Source organism: Suncus etruscus, chromosome 8, assembly GCF_024139225.1.
Source record: "Suncus etruscus isolate mSunEtr1 chromosome 8, mSunEtr1.pri.cur, whole genome shotgun sequence".
Lineage (NCBI taxonomy): Eukaryota > Metazoa > Chordata > Mammalia > Eulipotyphla > Soricidae > Suncus > Suncus etruscus.
In genome coordinates, this window is record NC_064855.1 from 94280217 (window position 1) to 94299698 (window position 19482).

At 35.6% G+C, this 19482-nt stretch overlaps 1 protein-coding gene across 1 annotated transcript in view; it reads right to left on the reverse strand.

The window, feature by feature from the left end:
* MYCBP2 (MYC binding protein 2) overlaps positions 1-19482 on the reverse strand; it is a 234133-nt gene that overhangs the window by 118039 nt on the left and 96612 nt on the right. The window contains exons 30-36 of the mRNA XM_049778932.1: positions 15957-16149; positions 14692-14966; positions 10043-10264; positions 8055-8246; positions 4847-5053; positions 3529-3660; positions 1460-1638 (exon numbers count right to left, since the gene is read on the reverse strand). Coding sequence (XP_049634889.1) covers positions 1460-1638; positions 3529-3660; positions 4847-5053; positions 8055-8246; positions 10043-10264; positions 14692-14966; positions 15957-16149 — 1400 coding nt within the window. The remainder of the gene's footprint in view (positions 1-1459; positions 1639-3528; positions 3661-4846; positions 5054-8054; positions 8247-10042; positions 10265-14691; positions 14967-15956; positions 16150-19482) is intronic.

The following is a 19482-nucleotide window of genomic DNA, read 5'->3' on the forward strand; positions in this document are numbered from 1 at the left end:
TATCTCAGTTTCTCCATCTGTAAAGCAGCAATAGGGAAAGAGCTTATTGTTCATGGGGCTACTGTGTGGTTTACAAGCAAAACTTTTACAACATGGTGTGGCATACAGAAAGTATTCACTACACATTTATGTATATGGTCATCATCTTCAGTTTTGTAACTCAAATGTAGAAACAACAAAAAAGAGACTTGGATATTTAGTCCAGATATCAGAAGACAGGTAAGTCAAAAGGAAAGAGTTGGGATCATTAGAAAAGGTTAGTAACTGGCCTGTAATTTCAATCACTTGTTTAAAGCTTAGTGGAGAGTACCAAAATATCTAAATATTTTTTATGTAGATATTTATTTTTGGTTCAAGGGCTACATCGGGTGGCACTCAGAGCTTATGCCTGACTTTGTACTTAGGGATCACTGAGAGGTAACATCTAAACTGAGGACAACAATAGGGCACTCTCCATATTTCTGAAATATGTAGCTATTATTATGTGCATGATAAACCTTTAATCTGTAGCATGAAAAAGAGAACCATCTACTGCTTATTATAGTGCTATGCAACAAAAAAAGTATTTTATGATGTGGTAAACTAGAAAGGTTTATTCCCCCTATTAATACCAATTATTTCTAATTCATATGAAAAAAAAAGAAAAGGAAAGAAACAGAAAATCTTCTGGTAGCATAAGATTTTCAGAAAACCTGAAAAGAGGAAATAATTTTAGAAATATCACTTTGTCCTAACTGTGTAGGCAGTGTCTCTAGAAAACTGAAAGAAAAATGTTGCTAAAGAAAAATTCAGCCTGAGAAATGTAAATCTGTGCCTTTTAAAGCCACAAATCATTGTTACTTATCATATAAGAAATAAGTTTTGCTTAAAATAAAGAAACAGCACCACATATTCTAAGGTTCGAGGGATAGTCCAACCAGAGATAACATTTACCATGATGAAAGGCTAATTATAGTCAACAGGACCAACATACTACTAAAACTTGGGTAGAGTTGATTTAACACTTTTAGGTATTTTTAAAAAAATGACAATTCAATTTAAATGTGAGTTTAAATTAAAAAATTTAAATTTAATTTAAATCTGAAAGACCAGTCTATAAACTTATAAAGGTGACAATAAACAGTACATTTGCCTGGTAAAATACCAGTATGACGGATACTTCTAAAGGCAATATATATTACCAATATGCATATATTGTTCTTTATGCAACACCCAGTGGTGCACAGGATATATTCATCTTCTTGGCTCTATGCTCAAAAGTAACCCCTGACAGTGTTCAGGGGACCATATGTATAACAGAATCAAATCTAGATCTGCTGCATGCAAGGCAAGGACTTTGCTTGTTGTACTATCTCTACAGTCTGCCTGACATTTGATATCATTTATCTTTATAGTCAATGCAATTTATATATTAAAATAAAAGCTCTTTCTATGAATTAGCTCAGGAAGATATACCCACCTATAGTAGAGTATCTGAGGGATCTGTCCTCTGGTTTGGTTCGTGCCATTACTACTCAGGCTGCACGTGCTAAATGTAAACGTGACACCATCAGGGCACTGAACTGTGGTCATCCCTCCATCTCCATTGGCTGTTCGGCTTCCATAGTTCCTCAAGCGCACAGCATATTTAACATTTTCCTTAACAATAAGGGTAAAATATGTTTATGTTTATTCCCTCCAGCAGAGAAGGTAGGATATCCAAGAAGGCTACTCTAGCAGCAGCAATAGGCAAATGTCTTTGTCATAATGATAAACAATTTGGTTGAGATTTTAAATAAATCAAATAGACTTATTGATGCTTACAGTTATTATTTAATGGAAATGCCTATGGTGATCTGAGTTACTTAGTTAGTGGAATTATCTCATAAGTACCATTATCACCCATTATAGTCTGAGTAAGAGGAGCACAGAACAACTAAGAAACTTAAAAGAAATATAGCTAGCAAGTACTAGGACCATAATTTCGATTTAGGCAAAAGAGTCCAATTTCAGCTTTTAACCACACTAATGTTAAAGAGTATTACCCATAGCAAAACTCCTGCTTTGTGCTTAGGAGAGAGCCCGGCAGTATTCAAGGAACATCATGTGCTGCCCAGATTCAAATTAAGGCTATCACAGCTTCATGCAAGTGTCTTTATTTCCTCTACAATCTCTTTGGTCTCATTTTTAACTTTTTTTTTCTTCTTTAAATAATTTTTATTGTGACCCACATGAATTACAAATCTTCACGGTAAAATTTGAGATACGTAGTGACATTGAATCAGGGATATTCCAACCAACAGTGTTGTCCTCCCTCCAGCCCTTTTCCCAGCAAGCTCCTCCTTTGCCCCCCGGACTACTAGTATAACTAGTCCCCTCTGTGTATACCTTGTTGAAGATTGGGTATCGATTCCGTTGTTGTTGACTTTGGGTTTGGTATTTAAGTCTGATCCTTTTTTATTTCTACTCAATGTTCATATAACTGTTTGGTTCTGCTACCATCCATTCGCCCCTTAATTTATGATTTTAAATAGGTAAAACATGATGAACCCATTATAGTTTTATTTTGAAGGACACTGAGAATTAAGAGTCAGATGAACCAGGGGAAACATCCTTTTTTTTATAGTTGTCCAAAATATGATGCACTTGCACAGAAAAGAATAGGTAGTGATAGCTTAAGATTGATGACACTGGGCTGAAATGATAGCAGAGCTGGGAGGGCATTTGCCTTGCATGTGGCTGAACTAGGACTGAGTCATGTTCTATTCCTATAAGGTCCCCCAACCCTGCCAGTAGCAATTTCTGAATGCAGAGCCAAGAGTAAACCCCTGAGCACTGCCAGATGTGGCCCAAAAATCAAACAAGAAGATTGATAATTCTGAATTCATAATGGAGTCTTTTTTTAGTTTCATCAGTCTTTGTTGATACTTTGATGAATATATATTTTCCAAAATTCTGTTTTATAATAAAAACTATTGTAGCTGAATCAGTAATAATTAGCAGTAACAATACTGAGTGAAATTTGTTATGTTAAATATTTGCTCTCAAATAATTAAGGTTACAGAAATGTAACTTCAATAGTTAATACTATCTGTAAAGACAAGAGAAACAGAGACAAATATTTATTGAATCAAACACTTCATTCCATTATTTAATTTAACCCAAACAATACTGTTATATAGTAATTATCATCATCAATCTCAGAAAGAATAAACAAAAAAATAAGCAAATAAATCTCAGAATAAGCAAGAAAATGCCCAAAGTCACTGAGCAAATATGTGTAGGGGCAGATATCTAAAATTACTAAAGCTACTGTTTCACTCAAAAACTTAATGATACTGCTCACTGCAATTGGTTTTAAATTTTATTTTGCAAACATAAAATGTAATTCAAAGCAAAATCCATAATATGATAGTTACTCTCTAAAAATGTAAAGCTGCATATAAAAGAGTCTTTTTTTACTTTTTAAAAGTAAATACTTACATATGTACATCTATTTAAAAAGTATACAGACATAAAACTTTTTAAAAGCAACATCATTCAAATCACCTTTAAAGGAACAACTTTGTCCAGTCTGATTTCAGCTATATCACTTGGTGAATCATCTGTTGTATAGGTTCCTTTGACTAATTCTAGAGATGTCCATCTGTGAGAATGAGTTGAATCTCCTGCATGTTCACTCTAATGGGAACAAAATAAAATTCTCCATTATCTTAATTTTGCTGTATACACATTTTGACTTATAATTCATTTTTGAATCATATTTCTTTGTATATAAAATTGGCCATCGGCAGTTCACTAAAAACACCTAGAAAAATACACCCACTACTTTACTTTTATCTGCTTTTCTGTGGAGTATACTATCAAAACAATTAGAAAGCATTTATCATTTCAAGTCTTAAAATACTGCTTCTTAAGGAGAGTGCTATATCTATTCTAGAAACTGATAAAGAGAAATAATTCAAATTAATTGCTCAAATGAATCAAAACACAGAAAATTAAGAAATTTACAAGCTGGGCCTGGAGAGATAGCACAGCGGTGTTTGCCTTGCAAGCAGCCGATCCAGGACCAAAGGTGGTTGGTTCGAATCCCGGTGTCCCATATGGTCCCCCGTGCCTGTCAGGAGCTATTTCTGAGCAGACAGCCAGGAGTAACCCCTCAGCATCGCCAGGTGTGGCCCAAAAACAAAAACAAAAACAAAAAAAGAAATTTACAAGCTACCTACCTGTCCCTCTGTAATATTTGTGAAAACGTAAATGGTTTAGAGAATAAAGCAAGATAAAGCTATACTGATTCAGTCATTTACTATCTACGAACAAACTATTTAAATCACTAATCTAGAAAATATCATCAGTTTGAATGTTGGTTATTGGGACTGCGGGGGGGTGGGTGGGGGGACCATTATAGCCAACAGTGCTCAAGGACTGATTACTTTCAGCTAAGTGTTTGGAAGTAGGGTCATTAGCAATGGTTTTTCAGAGGATCATGTGGTGCCAGTATCAAACTGTGGCCTCTCACAGGCAAAGCATGCAATCCAGACCTTTGTACTATCTCCCAGGGCTTGAATAACATTTTAGTTAGAAAACATATCAGCTATAAGAAACTATTCAAGATATGTCATCAGAGGTTTAGATATGTAAGCTTTAATATTCTCTTTTAACTTGTTCTAGATGTACAATAAATTGAGGAGTAATCGCAAAGGTTGTTAAACAAACAGGTACAATTATTTTCTTTTCATTCCTTTAATGTTGTTAACTTCTGCTAGTTGATCAAAACCATCAATGTTTAGAGCATCACCATAAGATAATGACAAACCCTGACAAACAATCTACACATCAAGATAAACACTGTACGAGTGATACCTACATCATCAACCAAAACTTCCAATTCATACTCATGAATTCCACCTCCTCCATAGACAGAAAAACCAACCACGACTATTCCAGGCTTGTCTACTGAAAAACAGATCGCATCAGGAGACCCATTTCCAGTATTCCAACTTCTTCCCTGGCTTGTTTTCGTAAACCGGTTAGCACTGGCTTTTACAGAGTGGAGAGAATTAAGCCCATCAACCTGTGAACAAAAATAGAAATCTGAGTGTCAACACATCCTTAACAATAAGATTGAGAAGCTTCTAAGCAGTTAAATAAAATAACCTAATTAACAAGTGGGTTGAAAGTTTCCTACAGTCATATTTTAGTAAAAGATCAACCATCAGTAAGATTAGATTTTATCATACATTTCAAGTCCTTTAAGTATAAGAACATAAACTTGCATATCACCATAGATCTAACGTGGATTAATTACTATTTGAAAAGAGACACCAAAAATGTCACCAATACTTTAGAGATCCTAGCTTTTAAAACTATGGGTTGCAACCCATATGGGGTTTCTATAATTGCTAAGTGTTTCGTTTGTATACCTATTTTGTACACCTATACTCAGGGCTGTGAAAAATTTCTAGGGGTAAAGAGGTAATAAGTGGAAAACATTGGGACAGGAGAAAATACAGCAGGTAGGCACATGGTTGGCCTGAGTTTGATGCCTGTCAATTCATGTGGTTTCTAGAACACCATCAGCAATGATATCTGAGAGCAGAGCCAGGAGTAACCCCTGAGCATCATCAGATGTGGTGCAAAAAAAAAAAAAAAAAAAAAAAGCAAACAAAAAAAAGTAGAAAATGTTTCCTTAATAAGTTTTGCGCTATACTACACAGAGCACTAGGAATTTCATTTCATTGGAAAAAATGTTGTGCTTTAAGTTTATATGCTGCAAACATGCTACAAACAGTGATAATATAATTAACATTAAAAATCAAAACATCTGCACAATTTCACTAATTATAGATTTTCATGAGACAGGATTAGAGTTTATTTCAGATGAAAATATTTTAACTATGTAACCCATTATTAATAAAAATTGGATGCAGAAAATAAAATAATGGAATTCATGATTCTAAAAGAATTACAAACCACTCTAGGAAAGAAAAAAAAATGTAAACCCAATCCAAGATTTCTCAAGGTTGTATATTGTGGCCATTAATTTTTAATAGAAAGATAAATTCACAGGGGATAAAATAACTTTCTGATGGGGACATTATTATAGACATTTTCTTTGAAGATCTAATAGAGAAGAGAAGTGTATCAGAGGCTGAATAAGAATGTGGGAGGCAGGGAGATTAAAATTCTGGCAAGAATTTTTTTCAATAACCTCCTGGGTCAAAGTCACAGGTAACCAGAAGTAGAGTTGCTCCATGAAACTAAGTACTAAAGTTTGGTGAGGTACATGTAATCATTATAAAATTTTTTTTTTTTTTTTGCTTCTGATTTTATTTTTTGTTTGTTTGTTTTTTGGGGGGACACACCAGGAGTTACTCTTGGCTCTGCACTCAGGAATTACTCCTGACAAGACTCGAGTACCACATGTGATGCTGGTAATAGAACCTTAATTGGCTGCATGCAGGGCAATAGCCTTTCCCACTGTCCTATCTCTCTGGCCCCAATCATTAAGAAATTCTAAAAGCTAAATTTGCCACTATGGTCAGCAGTGAGTGTTTATCAGATAGATTTATATAATACAGAAAAATGTTCTAAAGTAAGTCTATAGGCAAGAAAAAGCAAAGACTAACAAGTACCCAAGTAAAATAAGAAAAAGGAGTTCCTTGGCAAGAAATAGAGACCTGGGGTAACTAAACAGATATCAAACATTAATTTTCGATGACTAGGTTACATAATGGCATTGTTTTCAAAACCAATCTACTATCTACTGTTTGAGGTAGAGGAATGAAAGTTTCACCAAGCTCAACGAAAAGCTTTGATAAATTAGCAAACCATAAACAGGACAGTGAAAAATGTTACTTTAGCAAAGTATAAAGGTACTTTTAAATGCTTCAATGAGGCTTTTTCAGGTTGGAGAGATAGCTTGAGGGCTACAGCACATGTTCTGCATGAAGGATGCTTGATTAGATCCCTAGCACTTTCTCTCAAGCACTTAATGTGTAACCCCTAAGTATAGATCTCATAGCACTCACTGAATACTGCTGAATACTCCTCCCCCCTCTCTTCTCTCTCTCTCTCTCTTTCTCTCTCTCTCTTTCTCTCTCTCTTTTTCTCTCTCTCTCCCCCACCTCTCCTCTATCCTCTCTCCTCAAATATACTCTCTCCCCTCCACATAAACCCAGAACAAATATAATTTTGAGCCTTTAAAAAGTTTGTGATATATTTATGAAAATGTGAAGCATTTCTTCTGCTAAAATAGTTCAAGTGCAAAATTCTCTAGTAATGTATTATTGTTTATATGTTTGATAAGAAATAAACTATGTAGTATAGTATATAAAAAAAGTTTGTGAGTGTTAAAAATAATCCCTGATGGGCCCGGAGAGATAGCATGGAGGTAAGGCGTTTGCCTTTCATGCAGAAGGTCATCGGTTCGAATCCCGGTGTCCCATATGGTCCCCCGTGCCTGCCAGGAGCAATTTCTGAGCATGGAGCCAGGAATAACCCCTGAGCACTGCCGGGTGTGATCCAAAAACCACAAAAAAAAAAAAAAAAAAAAATCCCTGATATTTGTAGTAATATTATAAAAATTAAATATTTAATATTAAAAATATTAAAAAACAGTATGTTGCCACCAAACAGCACACAATTAACATTTAAAAAACATATACTAAAAAAAATTGTTATTCCCATTTTATGTGAGTGTCTGCCTAGGATTAAATAAGTGGGCAGAGGGTTTAAACTTTAAAGCTCTAAATTATTATTATAAATACACCATTTGTTTATTATTATAAGGACCTGGTAGTGGAGTTGTACAATGGGACAGATAAGAAAACATAGACTTTTGCCTCATCCGGGAAGAGAGACGAAACAAGTAGAGAGAAGGAAAGACAAGGAAGGGCAAAAACATAAAAAGTACTAAAATAAAACAGCTCAGCTTGACGATCTTTTAAGGAAAAATAAAAATAAAACTACAATAGTACTGAAATTAGCCTTATAAACCCAAGTAATCTGCAGACAGAAATGACATGGAAATTTTAAAATGTGGGATTATCTGATCTCAAAAAGGAGCTTGTTACCTCAGATCCCAGGGCAGAGGCTGTCAGCTCACTGACAATACTGGCCAGTAATCCACAGGTGTTAGAGACCAGGTGGGATGAGAAGAGTTCATTTTCCCTCCTCAGGCTGTTCCTGACGGGGAGCACGACAATTACCAGCATTTTTTCCAGAACTTCTCGAAAGCTTGTCATCCCAGAGATATTCTCTTCACTCTATGATAGTAAAACAAACAGTTCTAAGTTACCACTCTGGTCAATGAAAATGACAATTTTTAATGTTGTATGATAAATCAATCACATTGGTCTATCCAAATTCAAATACCACTTAGTTATGACATTTAAGATGCTGAGGTTTCCTATTTTACTTGAAAAATAATAGACTGATCCTATCATGACTCCAATAATTTCCCTTGAAAACACTCATTACACATAACATCAAATTGGCACATTTCCTACTATTTTTACTACAACAGGAATCCCAGGACACAAAGATACTCATTTAAAAGGACAAATACACACTGTTGTTATTAACTGTAGTACTCTGTACAACAGCTAAACCTTAATGTTCAGTGACAAATGAATGGATTATGAAGATGTGGTATATATAAATAATGGTGTATTATGCAGCTACAAGGAATTATGAAATTATGCTATTTGCTACACCCTGGATGGAACTGGAAGATAGTAGGTTGATTAAAATAAGCCCAAAGTATTATCTCTTATCTGTGGTATATAGAACAACTGGGTGGGTGAATGCAATGTAGGAAAGACCCATAAATCATCCTTGATCCCATTGTATAAGAAAAGGATAGAGAAGGAAAGAAATCAAGAGCCAAGTAAGAGGAGGAAGAGAAGTAACAGGGGAACATGGATTAAAAGCTTTGGGTACATCAGTAATATGGGGGAGTGGTATAGCTGTATGTCCAATCTATAGAGTCAACAGTTCTGAAAACATTGGATACAAACTATAACAATGCATAAAATGTGACTGTCAAGGTGGCAGGCTGGCAAAGGAAGGAGGAAACTTGGGAACACTAGTTGAGGGAAGCTGACACTGGGATTGGTACAAGAACATTATATATTTAAACTCAACTAACCAGTAGCTTTGTAAAAAATGAGGTTCTTTAATAAAAATAAGAAATAAAGTAATTGAAAAGTTAAGTTGAAAATTTCCTTATACTGACTTACTTTTTAAAATCCCTCATATTATTATTAATTATTATTATTATTATTACTACCTACCACCATTATTATTATTATTAACATTTTGGGCTATACCTGGCAATGCTCAGGGGTTACTCCTGACTGCTCTCAGGAGTCACTTTTGGTAGTGCTCAGGAGAGCATAGATGTGCTGGGGATCAAAATGAGGTCAGCTGTGTGCAAGACAAGTGCCTTATCTGCTATACTGTCATTTAATTACTATCGCTTTTATTATCCCACTTTATTATTTTATCAAGATTCTACAAAGCTACTACATGATTGTGCCAATTTTCTTCCTGTTCTGCACTAGTCTTTTAATGTTTCTCTGACATTGATCTGTTTCTTTAATCTTTGTGTGACAGTCAATGGAAAATTGAACTGGAGAAACTATTCTGTTTCAACTCTTTTATGGCTTTTGAAAAAAGATTAACTCACATATGAATAATGCTTTAAAAAGAATTTATTTCTTTGAAATTCCATTTTAGCAGCCTATAAAATATTTTACTAGAATATAGTAATATTGCTTGCATTATTTGTATCTTACGTTAAAATATTCAAAAGAAAGGAATTCATTGCATAATTCTGACATGTTTTATAGCTTAAAAATAGCTTAAAATAAAATTTAGAACGAAGACTGCTCACATACATATAAGTAAACATGAATAAATTCTCTCAATTTTAGATTTTATAGTGACCAAATATAATTATTTGGTATAAAGATTTGCTGATTTGCAAAAATCAGCAAAATAAACACGTCTTCGTTTTAATTTGTGCTCAACAGAAAGCGTATTTCAAGAAAAAACCTACTTGGCTGAGTTTTTCCATCTGTGCCACCAAAAGGGGAAAACGATGAACCAGAGTTGAATCATTCTCTGTACTAACTTGTTTAACAATTGATCGCAGAAGTACTTCTCCATCATATGCAATAGGGAATATAGAAGTGAGCTTCACAGAAGTGTGGCACAGAGCTGACATAACTGCAGCAAGGAGTCGGCTGCTTGATGTCTTGAAGTTTGCTTCTTGGATATCCTTTTAAAAATAAAGCATACACTCATCAAAGAAAAACTGCATCAATACAACATAAGTTTCTGGGTATGTAGTAGCTAAAAAAACTTAAATCATACCAAAATGCTCTAGCACTCATTTGTCTTGTTATGGCATAATCACAATAGTATTTTTAACAATTATTCTGACACAAAGATGTTAAGAAAATGTTGTTGCTCACACCCCCAAAATGAGTTCATGTATTTATAATTTGTTATAGTCATGGTGCTCAATAGAACTATTCACAAAGACACCAAAAAGACCTAAATTAACATATATCAGATTCATTTCCCGTAATAAGCACTAAAATGACTTTCCTCAAATAAATTATTTAACTTTCAATTTTATGCTACTACTAATTCACTGATGCTGGAGTTAGCATAATTTTATTATGGTAATAAAATTATTTTACAAAGGTCACATGATGTCATTTTATTTCACAATTTAGAAAATCTGTTAATATGCTTGCAAGGGTTTAAAACAAAGCATTAAAAACTCATCAACAGGGGACAAGATGAAGAGGGTAGGATAAAACAAGATAACTCATCAACACAGGAAATCCTAATTCACAAAAAATGCATACATATTACTTAGCAAGTCAAATATTTATGTAAACAAGGCTAAAAAGTACATTCTATATATTAAACCAGTGTAAAAATTAATCTGTTTGGTAGCAAGAGGGAAAAAGCTTATCTTACTACACAGATTGAAAGACTATCAAGTTATGAATTAGTCTTGACAATAAATTTCTCTCAGAAATTTGCATAACAAAATATACTATTATAGCAACAGATGAGCCTATAGGACATTAAGCTAAGTGAAATAAGCCAGACTCAAAGACAAACACTGCAGGACTCCACTTATTGGAATTATCTGCCTAAAATAGTCAAACTCATAGAAGCAGAGAAAAAAAGAGACTGATTGCAGAAACTGCATATAGGAAATTGGTACTTATTGAGTATAGTTTTAATTATGAAAATGAATACATGCTCAACATCTGCTGTATAACACCGTACCTATGCTCAACAATATTAGCCTTTAAAATTTCTTAAGAGATACCGTATTTTCCGGCGTATAAGACGACCCCCTAATTTTGCAGTTAAAACATAGGTTTAGGCCTATATTCCCTGTATCAGACAGAACGTTCCTGTGCAGCAACAGTATGTACCACAGTGAGCCAATCACAACAAGCAAAGGTTCAAAGGTTATACTGTAATAGACTTCCTCTCTGACTCTGGCCAATCTGAGCAGGCTTTTTACATTGTAGATTCGGGTCCAGAACATTGTCTAATTTGCATGCATCAAAAGCCTGCTTGGACTGGCTGAGTTAGAGAGGCGGTCCGAGCAGCCTTGCAGTGATTGGTCCCTTATCATAGGCATCTTTTCTGGCAATTCCCTGGTGCCGTCAGTTAATCTCACCCACTACATGAACCACACAACACCCCATCCTCGGACCCTAGCACTGAACTAACTACACAGTTAGCTGGGTTTTGCCAGAAGTGGCCCCCAGATCTCCTCAGTACTGTTTGGGAGCCCCCAAGAAAGAGATCTGGAAACTGCGACCTGATTTTTTTTTTGTTTGTTTCATTTAGCAGCATATTGAAACATTTTTCAGGATATATTTGGCGACCCCCTATTTTCGGTTGACTTTTTTTTGTTTCAAAAGTCGTCTTATGGGGCCGGCGAGGTGGCACTAGATGTAAGGTGTCTGCCGTGCAAGAGCTAGCCAAGGAAGGACCACGGTTCGATCCCCTGGCGTCCCATATGGTCCCCCCAAGCCAGGGGCAATTTCTGAGCACTTAGCCAGGAGTAACCTCTAAGCATCCAATGGGTGTGGCCCAAAAAACAAAAAGAAAAAAAGAAAAAAGAAAAAAAAAAGTCGGCTTATACGTTGGAAAATACGGTTCATTTAGAAATATTTAACTAGTATATTTTTTTAATCAGAGTGAAATAATTACCAATTAAATGCCAAGAAAAATAAGTTAATTATGAGACTAGTTTAAAGATACCTTTCTATCCCTGAACTTGGGGGAGCAGCCACCATTAAATTAGATCAACCAGAGATCTGGGGGTTTTGTTTTCTGGTTTTGGATCATACCTGTTGGTATTTATTCCTGGCTCTATACATGGGAATCACTCTGGAATATATCAAGACTGTATGGGATGCAAGAGATTGAACTTGGGTCAGGCACATGCAAGGCAAACACCTTACTCACTGAACTAATCTCTTCAGCCCCTACCCAAAGATTTCAAAATACTAATCAACAGATTAAAGATGTTTTTAATCTCAGTTTACTGAGGTTTTAATCACAAATCAAATAAAAATTTTATCAAAAGTTTTCTCTGTATTTACTGAGGACTATTTAATTTTCCCTCTTTATTCAACTAATTAATATGGTTAATTGAATTCATTTTGGGGATTTAACACACTTGGAGGTGCTAAGGAAATAATACTGATTTTTAATTTTTTTTTTGCTAGTATAATAAACATTTAAGGTACAAATTTTGTCTAAGCTCAGTTGTAGACAAATCTCATAAATTTTATACTATTATACTTCTAATTTCAGATGCACTGATTTTTAATTTATTTTAGAATTCTTTGATTCACCAATTACATAGTGTAATTAATTTTTAGTTATGTTTTTTTCAATAGCCTTCATTATTTTACTTTCGGTTTTAGCTACACCCAGTGGCATTCATGAATTTAGGGATCATTTCGAGAGGGGATTGGGGAAACATACAGCTTGGTGGGGAGAGAACCTAGGCTGGTCGCATTCAAGATAAGTGCCCTATTGCTCTATTATCTGTTCATAAAATGTTTTATTACAGATGCTATTTTAAAACACTGTGGTCGAACCCTGACAATGAGGAAACAGCAACAACATGATTTAAGGGCAGGTTGCCCTACCTCCCCATCCACTGGTGAGATGAAATCAGAAGAAACTCTGCCTTAGGATCTGTGCAAGAACCAATATTTCTAGTTACAAAAGACTGTAACAACTGTGACTAAACCAAACTTTTCCTGGAACCACAAGGAAAGATTTTATCCTAGGCTTCATCCTAGGACCTGTTCAAAAAACAAGATTTCTAATTATTGAAGACTGACTTTGTCAACTGTGACTGAGCAGAATTTTTTTCTGGGACCACAAAGAGAAATATCAGGGCTGGACAACCATCATGCCCAGAGCCTGAAGTTGGTCTTTTGAGAGTATGCAACATGGGTAGAGACACCCTGTATCTCTTAGACCAGTGGAATTTTCTTTTCAATTTCCCCAACGTTTGATGTGCCTATGCCAAAAAAAGAACAAAAAACAAAACCTATACCTGCACCTTCACCTACCCCCTTTTTTTCTTTTCTTCTCTTAATTTTACTTATATTCTAGATAGGGGCTCCCGCTTTCCCATAGAACTTGAATCACTTTGTTCTGTCTCATATTTCTATCTTTTTAAAAATTGAGAAAAGGAGAAAAAAAAAAAGTGGATGGGGCCCAGGGACCAAGTGGTCACAAGAATGTTGAGTGAGGAAAAAAAAAAGAAGAGGTCAGATCTATATACCCAAGCCAAAGTCAACAGGAACAGAATCAAGAGACCCAAACTATAACAAGCTAACACAAAATGAACCTATTACACTAAGTAGTCCAGGGGGGTAGGGGTGGAGGGTTGGGATGCATGTGGGAAACTATGGTAAAGGGAGGTCAACACTGGTGGTGGGAATGGCCCTAATTCACTGTCACTAAACACCTGAAATACAACTGTGAAGGACTTAAAATTCACAATAGCCTCAATAAAAAGATTTAAAAAAAAACCTAAAACAAAATAAAAACCCACTGTAGTCTGAAAAAAAAATTGTTAAACTTTAATCTTTTACAATTTACTAAAATCTTTTTATGGCTTAGCATATAACCTATCTTAATGAGCTCCATATGCTAGTAAAAAGAATTTATATTCTGTTTTAAATATAAATAATTTATAAATACCACATAAACTAAGATGTTTGGAAGTGTTAACTGTGTTGTATACCTACTCAGTTTTTAATCTAGTTGTTTTGATAATTACTCAATGGAGAATTAAATTTTCTGTGTAAATTTATTTATTTATCCCTTAAGTTCTGTCAGTTATTTTGCTCTGGTGCTCTGAATAAATAATGTTAGCATGCAGGTGAACTCCAAATTCTCTTTATATATTTTGCAGATATGGGGGTGGCAAATATTATTCTTCTAGGACATTTTTCTAACTAAAACTAACAAAGCAAGTAAGTTTTTTAAAACTTGGTTTAAAATCCAATGTATCTAAATGGTTTCCTTATTTAGGTTTGTTGCATGTTGTAAAGACAGAGGCAAATGCAATTTGAAGAGTTCTTAAGAGTACTGATTAGTGTATAAAACTTTCAGTTACTAACAAAACTCAATTACCTGATCCAAACAGTTCAGCAGATCACAGAGGCAAGCCCACTGTAAGGCCGGAGTTGGGTAGAAGGAATGGAAGCAAGCTGTGAAGGTGTTGTGACACTCCTGTAGGACAGCTTCGAGGAGGCTCAGTGGCTGACTGAGATAGCCCTGAGGATCATTGTCCAACTTCACCATGCAGTGATCAACTCCTTCTGATAAAATTTTTCTCAACAAAGTTCTGGTTTTCCCAATACATTCTGCTAATTTGCTAGTTTCTTCTACAACTGCTTTTCCTGTAGCTATAAGGGAATAGAAAATGATTACTAATTAAATAAAATAGTAACTATGTAGAAAAATACTCATTATAACTGAAATAATTTCCTACTTAAAAACAAGTACATATAACCTAGATACAAAAAAATTTCAAAATTCTTCTCTTTTTTTGGGGGGGTGGGGTGGGGCCAGTCATATCCAGAGTTACTTAGGGATTATTCCTGGCTCTGCACTCAGGAGTCATTCCTGGCAGTGTGCAGGGCATTATATAGGATGCCAAAATTGAACCCAGGTTGGCCACATGCAAGGCAAATGCCCTATTCACTGTGCTATAGCTCTGGCCCTCTGTCTCCCTTTTTTTTTTTTTTTTGGCCTCCCAAGTAGCGCTCAAGAATCCAAGGTTCACTGGCAACTTCCTTAGGGGTCACACTCCAGTTCTGATGGGATTGGGGGCTCTAGGAACTATATACCTTGTGACTGGATCAAATGGGGACCATCATAACCCCCTGCACTCGGAACCTAATTGTTTTTCTTTTCAATATAAAGTAGGGGGAAGAAAAGCCTACTATTTTCAGCATTTAAGTTCAAATTGCATTTGACAAGAATGTTTCGATAGGGCCGGAGTGGTGGCAGAAGTGGTAAGACGTCTGTCTGCCTTGCCCACACTAGCCTACAATAGACTGTGGTTCTATCCCCCGGCACTCCATATGGTCCCCCAAGCCAGGAGTATCCCTTGAGCATCACCAGGTGTGGTCCTCCCCGCAAAAAAGAAAGAATGTTTCAGCAAAATAATATTTAACTTCAATATAACAAGCCTTTTTGTTGTCAGTGTAAACAAGGTAACTCCATTTTTCTTTGTGAGTAAGTGCATAAACATCAGAGCAGGACAGTTTTCTCTCATTTTTATAACAGAATAAAGGGAGCTCAGGATTGTAATGCCCTTAACTTCCCTCCATAAATAAACTTTTCTCATGTTTCTTGAAAATATTTCTCAAATATTTAAAAATGCATCATACCTGACACTGGGTAAATTTCACAGGTATAGACACGCAATAATCTCAGACAGCAAGTACCCACAAAGCGTAGTCTCTCTAAATCTAGAAGTGTAGCTGTGAACTGGAATCCTTTTAATCCTCTAAGTTCTTCAACTCCCAAGACTAAGGTGGTCCAACTCCAATGAAGAATACTTAACAATGACTCAAAACATTCCTAACCAGAATATGAGAAACAGGTAACAATTAGTTTCAATGATACCAAAAGTCAAAAAAAGTGGAAAGACATTTAACCTTAAAACTTTATGTCAGGGGCCGGAGAGATAGCATGGAGGTAAGGCGTTTGCCTTTCATGCAGGAGGTCATCGGTTCGAATCCTGGTGTCCCATATGGTCCTCCGTGCCTGCCAGGAGCAATTTCTGAGCGTGGAGCCAGGAATAACCCCTGAGTACTGCAGGGTGTGACCCTAAAACCACCAAAACAAACAAACAAACAAAAACAAAAACCAAAACCAGGCAGTAATGCTGAGCATTGCAGGGTGTGACCCAAAACAATATAAAAAGGCTGCTTGCTCCATTTCACCCACACCAATTCCTTGGGGCCGGGCTGTGGCGCTAGAGGTAAGGTGCCTGCCTTGCCTGCGCTAGCCTAGGACGGACAGCGGTTCGATCCCCCAGCGTCCTATATGGTCCCCCAAGCCAGGAGCGACTTCTGAGAGCATAGCCAGGAGTAACCCCTGAGCGTTACCGGGTGTGGCCCAAAAACCAAAAAACAAAACAAACAAAAAAACAAAACAAAACAAAAAAAAAAAAACCAAAAAAACTTTATGTCAAACTTCTTCATAGATCTTTGCTAGAGTTAACATCTGTATACCTTCTTCATTCTATTACTGTTAACAGTGTTGGCATAAAACACTTATCAAAACAACATTCTTTAATATTTCCCTATTTAAGAACATATTTATAAAGATTTTTGCTACCGATTGATGACACAAGTAACACATATATAATCTTTTGAAAAAAATAGACCTTTGTATTATAAATCTAAAATTATGTAAAAAATTAAAATAAACACTATCACAGCAGAATAAACTGCTTTATTATTAAATATTGGTGACAGTACCAAATAACTTATTTTACATTTAACTATTAAAACTTACTACATAAATAATATCAATTCTTAATGCACAAGCTAATAAACATTACAAAATAATACTAAAGAATCCTTACTCCAATTTCTCAAATTTCAGAATATGTGTTTCAGGTATTGGCTAACCACTTGCCTTTTGCCTTTTATTTATTTTTTTTTTTGATATGTAAAGTCTTTACTTAAGCACCATAATTACAAGCATGATTGTAGTTGGGTTTAAACAGAACCCCCTTCACCAGTGCAACATTCCCACCACCAATGGTCCCCTCCTCCCCCATCCCTGCTTATATTCAAGACAGGCATTCTACTTCTCTCATTCTTTAACACTGTCATGCTAGTTGTTAGTGTAGTTGTTTCCCTAACACCATTCACCATTCTTTGTGGTGAGCCAGTCCCTCCGGCCCTTCCAGCCCTTAACTTTATTGTCTCTGGGCCTTATTACAATAATGCCTTTAAGTTTTCTTAAAGTCCAAAGATGAGTAAAACTATTCTGTGTGTGTGGCTCTCTCTCCCTCTGACTTATTTCACTCAGCGTAATAGTTTCCATGTCCATTTATGTAGAACTTCATCTCTACTGATGGCTGCATAATATTCCATTGTTTCTTTAGCCATTAATCTGTTGAAGGGCATCTTGGTTGTTTCCAGAGTCTGGCTATTGTAAATAGTGCTGAAATGAATATAGGTGTGAGGAAGGGATTTCTAATTTGTATTTTTGTGTTCCTAGAGTATATCCCTAGGAAAACCTTGCCTTTCTTATTGCTATAAAAATTATGTCATACTTAGATGACTATAAATACAAGATGATTTTCAAAGCAAAGTACTACTCCCAGTCCATCAAATGTTAAGTTCCCTTATCATAGTAATATAAAGAATGAATTTATGTTGGGCTTTCCTGTTTGTTTGTTTTTGTTTTTGGGTCACACCCAGCAGTACTCAGGGGTTACTCCTGATTCTACATTCAGAAATAGCTCCTGGCAGAGTCAGGGGACCATATGGAATGCTGGGATTCGAACCACCGAAGGTAAGGAAAGCACCTTATCTCCATGCTGTCTCTCCGGCCCCTGAATTGATGTTTTATTTTAAATAAAAAGGATTATTTTTTTATATAAACATAGCTATCAGACAGCCCCCAAAAACCTCTAAGACAAAAATATAAAAGGATTACTAAGCATTGGCAAAAGTGATCGGAATAAGAGATGATAAAAACAAAGATATTTATTTGGGTAAAGAGAAACCAAATTGACCTTAATACCAAAAATATGCTCAGGCACCATGACACAAAGTGCTTATGGTCTCTAAGTGAAATCGCACATTCTGCTAATTGCCTTAACTCTTTTGGAAGGTCAGTTTGACATGGTTTAGCAAATTTTAAATTGAAACACTTCCAGCAGAAATATACAAATACGTATTTAAGTATTCAAAGATCTTTAAATAATTATAGAAATAAAGTGATGAACTGATTCAATGAAAAAAGAGGTTCGCGTAAGTTAAAATGTAAAGGTCATTTTGTTAACTACATAAATTACTTTATTAAAAAAAACATGTATTACATCATTGATTATAATACACTTGTTCCCAGGTAAGTGGGAACAAAATTATTCAAAAAAAAATATGAGATTTTTTTGTTTGTTTTTGACCCACACCCAGTGGTACTCAGGGTTTATTCCAAGTGGTGTTAAGGGGATGATTAGGGTCCTGAGGATCAAATCCAGGTTGGCCACATGCAAGGCAAATGCCTTGCCCACTGTACTGTCTAATTTATATATAAATTTTATAGCCCATTATTATAGGAATCTATGTACATATTAGAATGATAGAGATATAGTCAAAAGTACTAGCATGACAGATATGTATTGCACAAACTAAGGCACTAAAGGGGGCATTTAGTTTTTCCGTGGCCACATCTGGCAGTACTCACGAGTTGAAATTGCACATTCTGTTTTTTATTTTTATTTATTTATTTATTTATTTTTTCAATTCTGATTTTAAAGCAGTGCTCAGGGCTTACTCTTGGCTCTATGCTCAAGGAAACCATACGGGATACTGGGAATCAAACCTGGGTCTGGCGTGTGCAAGGCAAACACCCTGTGCAGTTTACTTACTATCACTCTTGTACACTGTGTTAAACTCTAAGGTCAACTGGACATGGTAAAACAAAGACTAAATGGATTTCCATGTTGCTTAGGTGACAATAGAGCCCTTGTACACAAAAGCCTGTTCTCAGTTTTCTAAGTATTCTCCTCCCTTCTACCTTTCCTCCCTCTCTCTCTCCCCTATTAGAAAACCATTTTTTTTTTTTTGCCTTTTGGGCCACACCTAATAATGCTGAGTGGTTACTCCAGGCTCTGCGCTCAGAAATCACTCTTGGCAAACCTGGGAAATCATATGGGATACCAGGGAT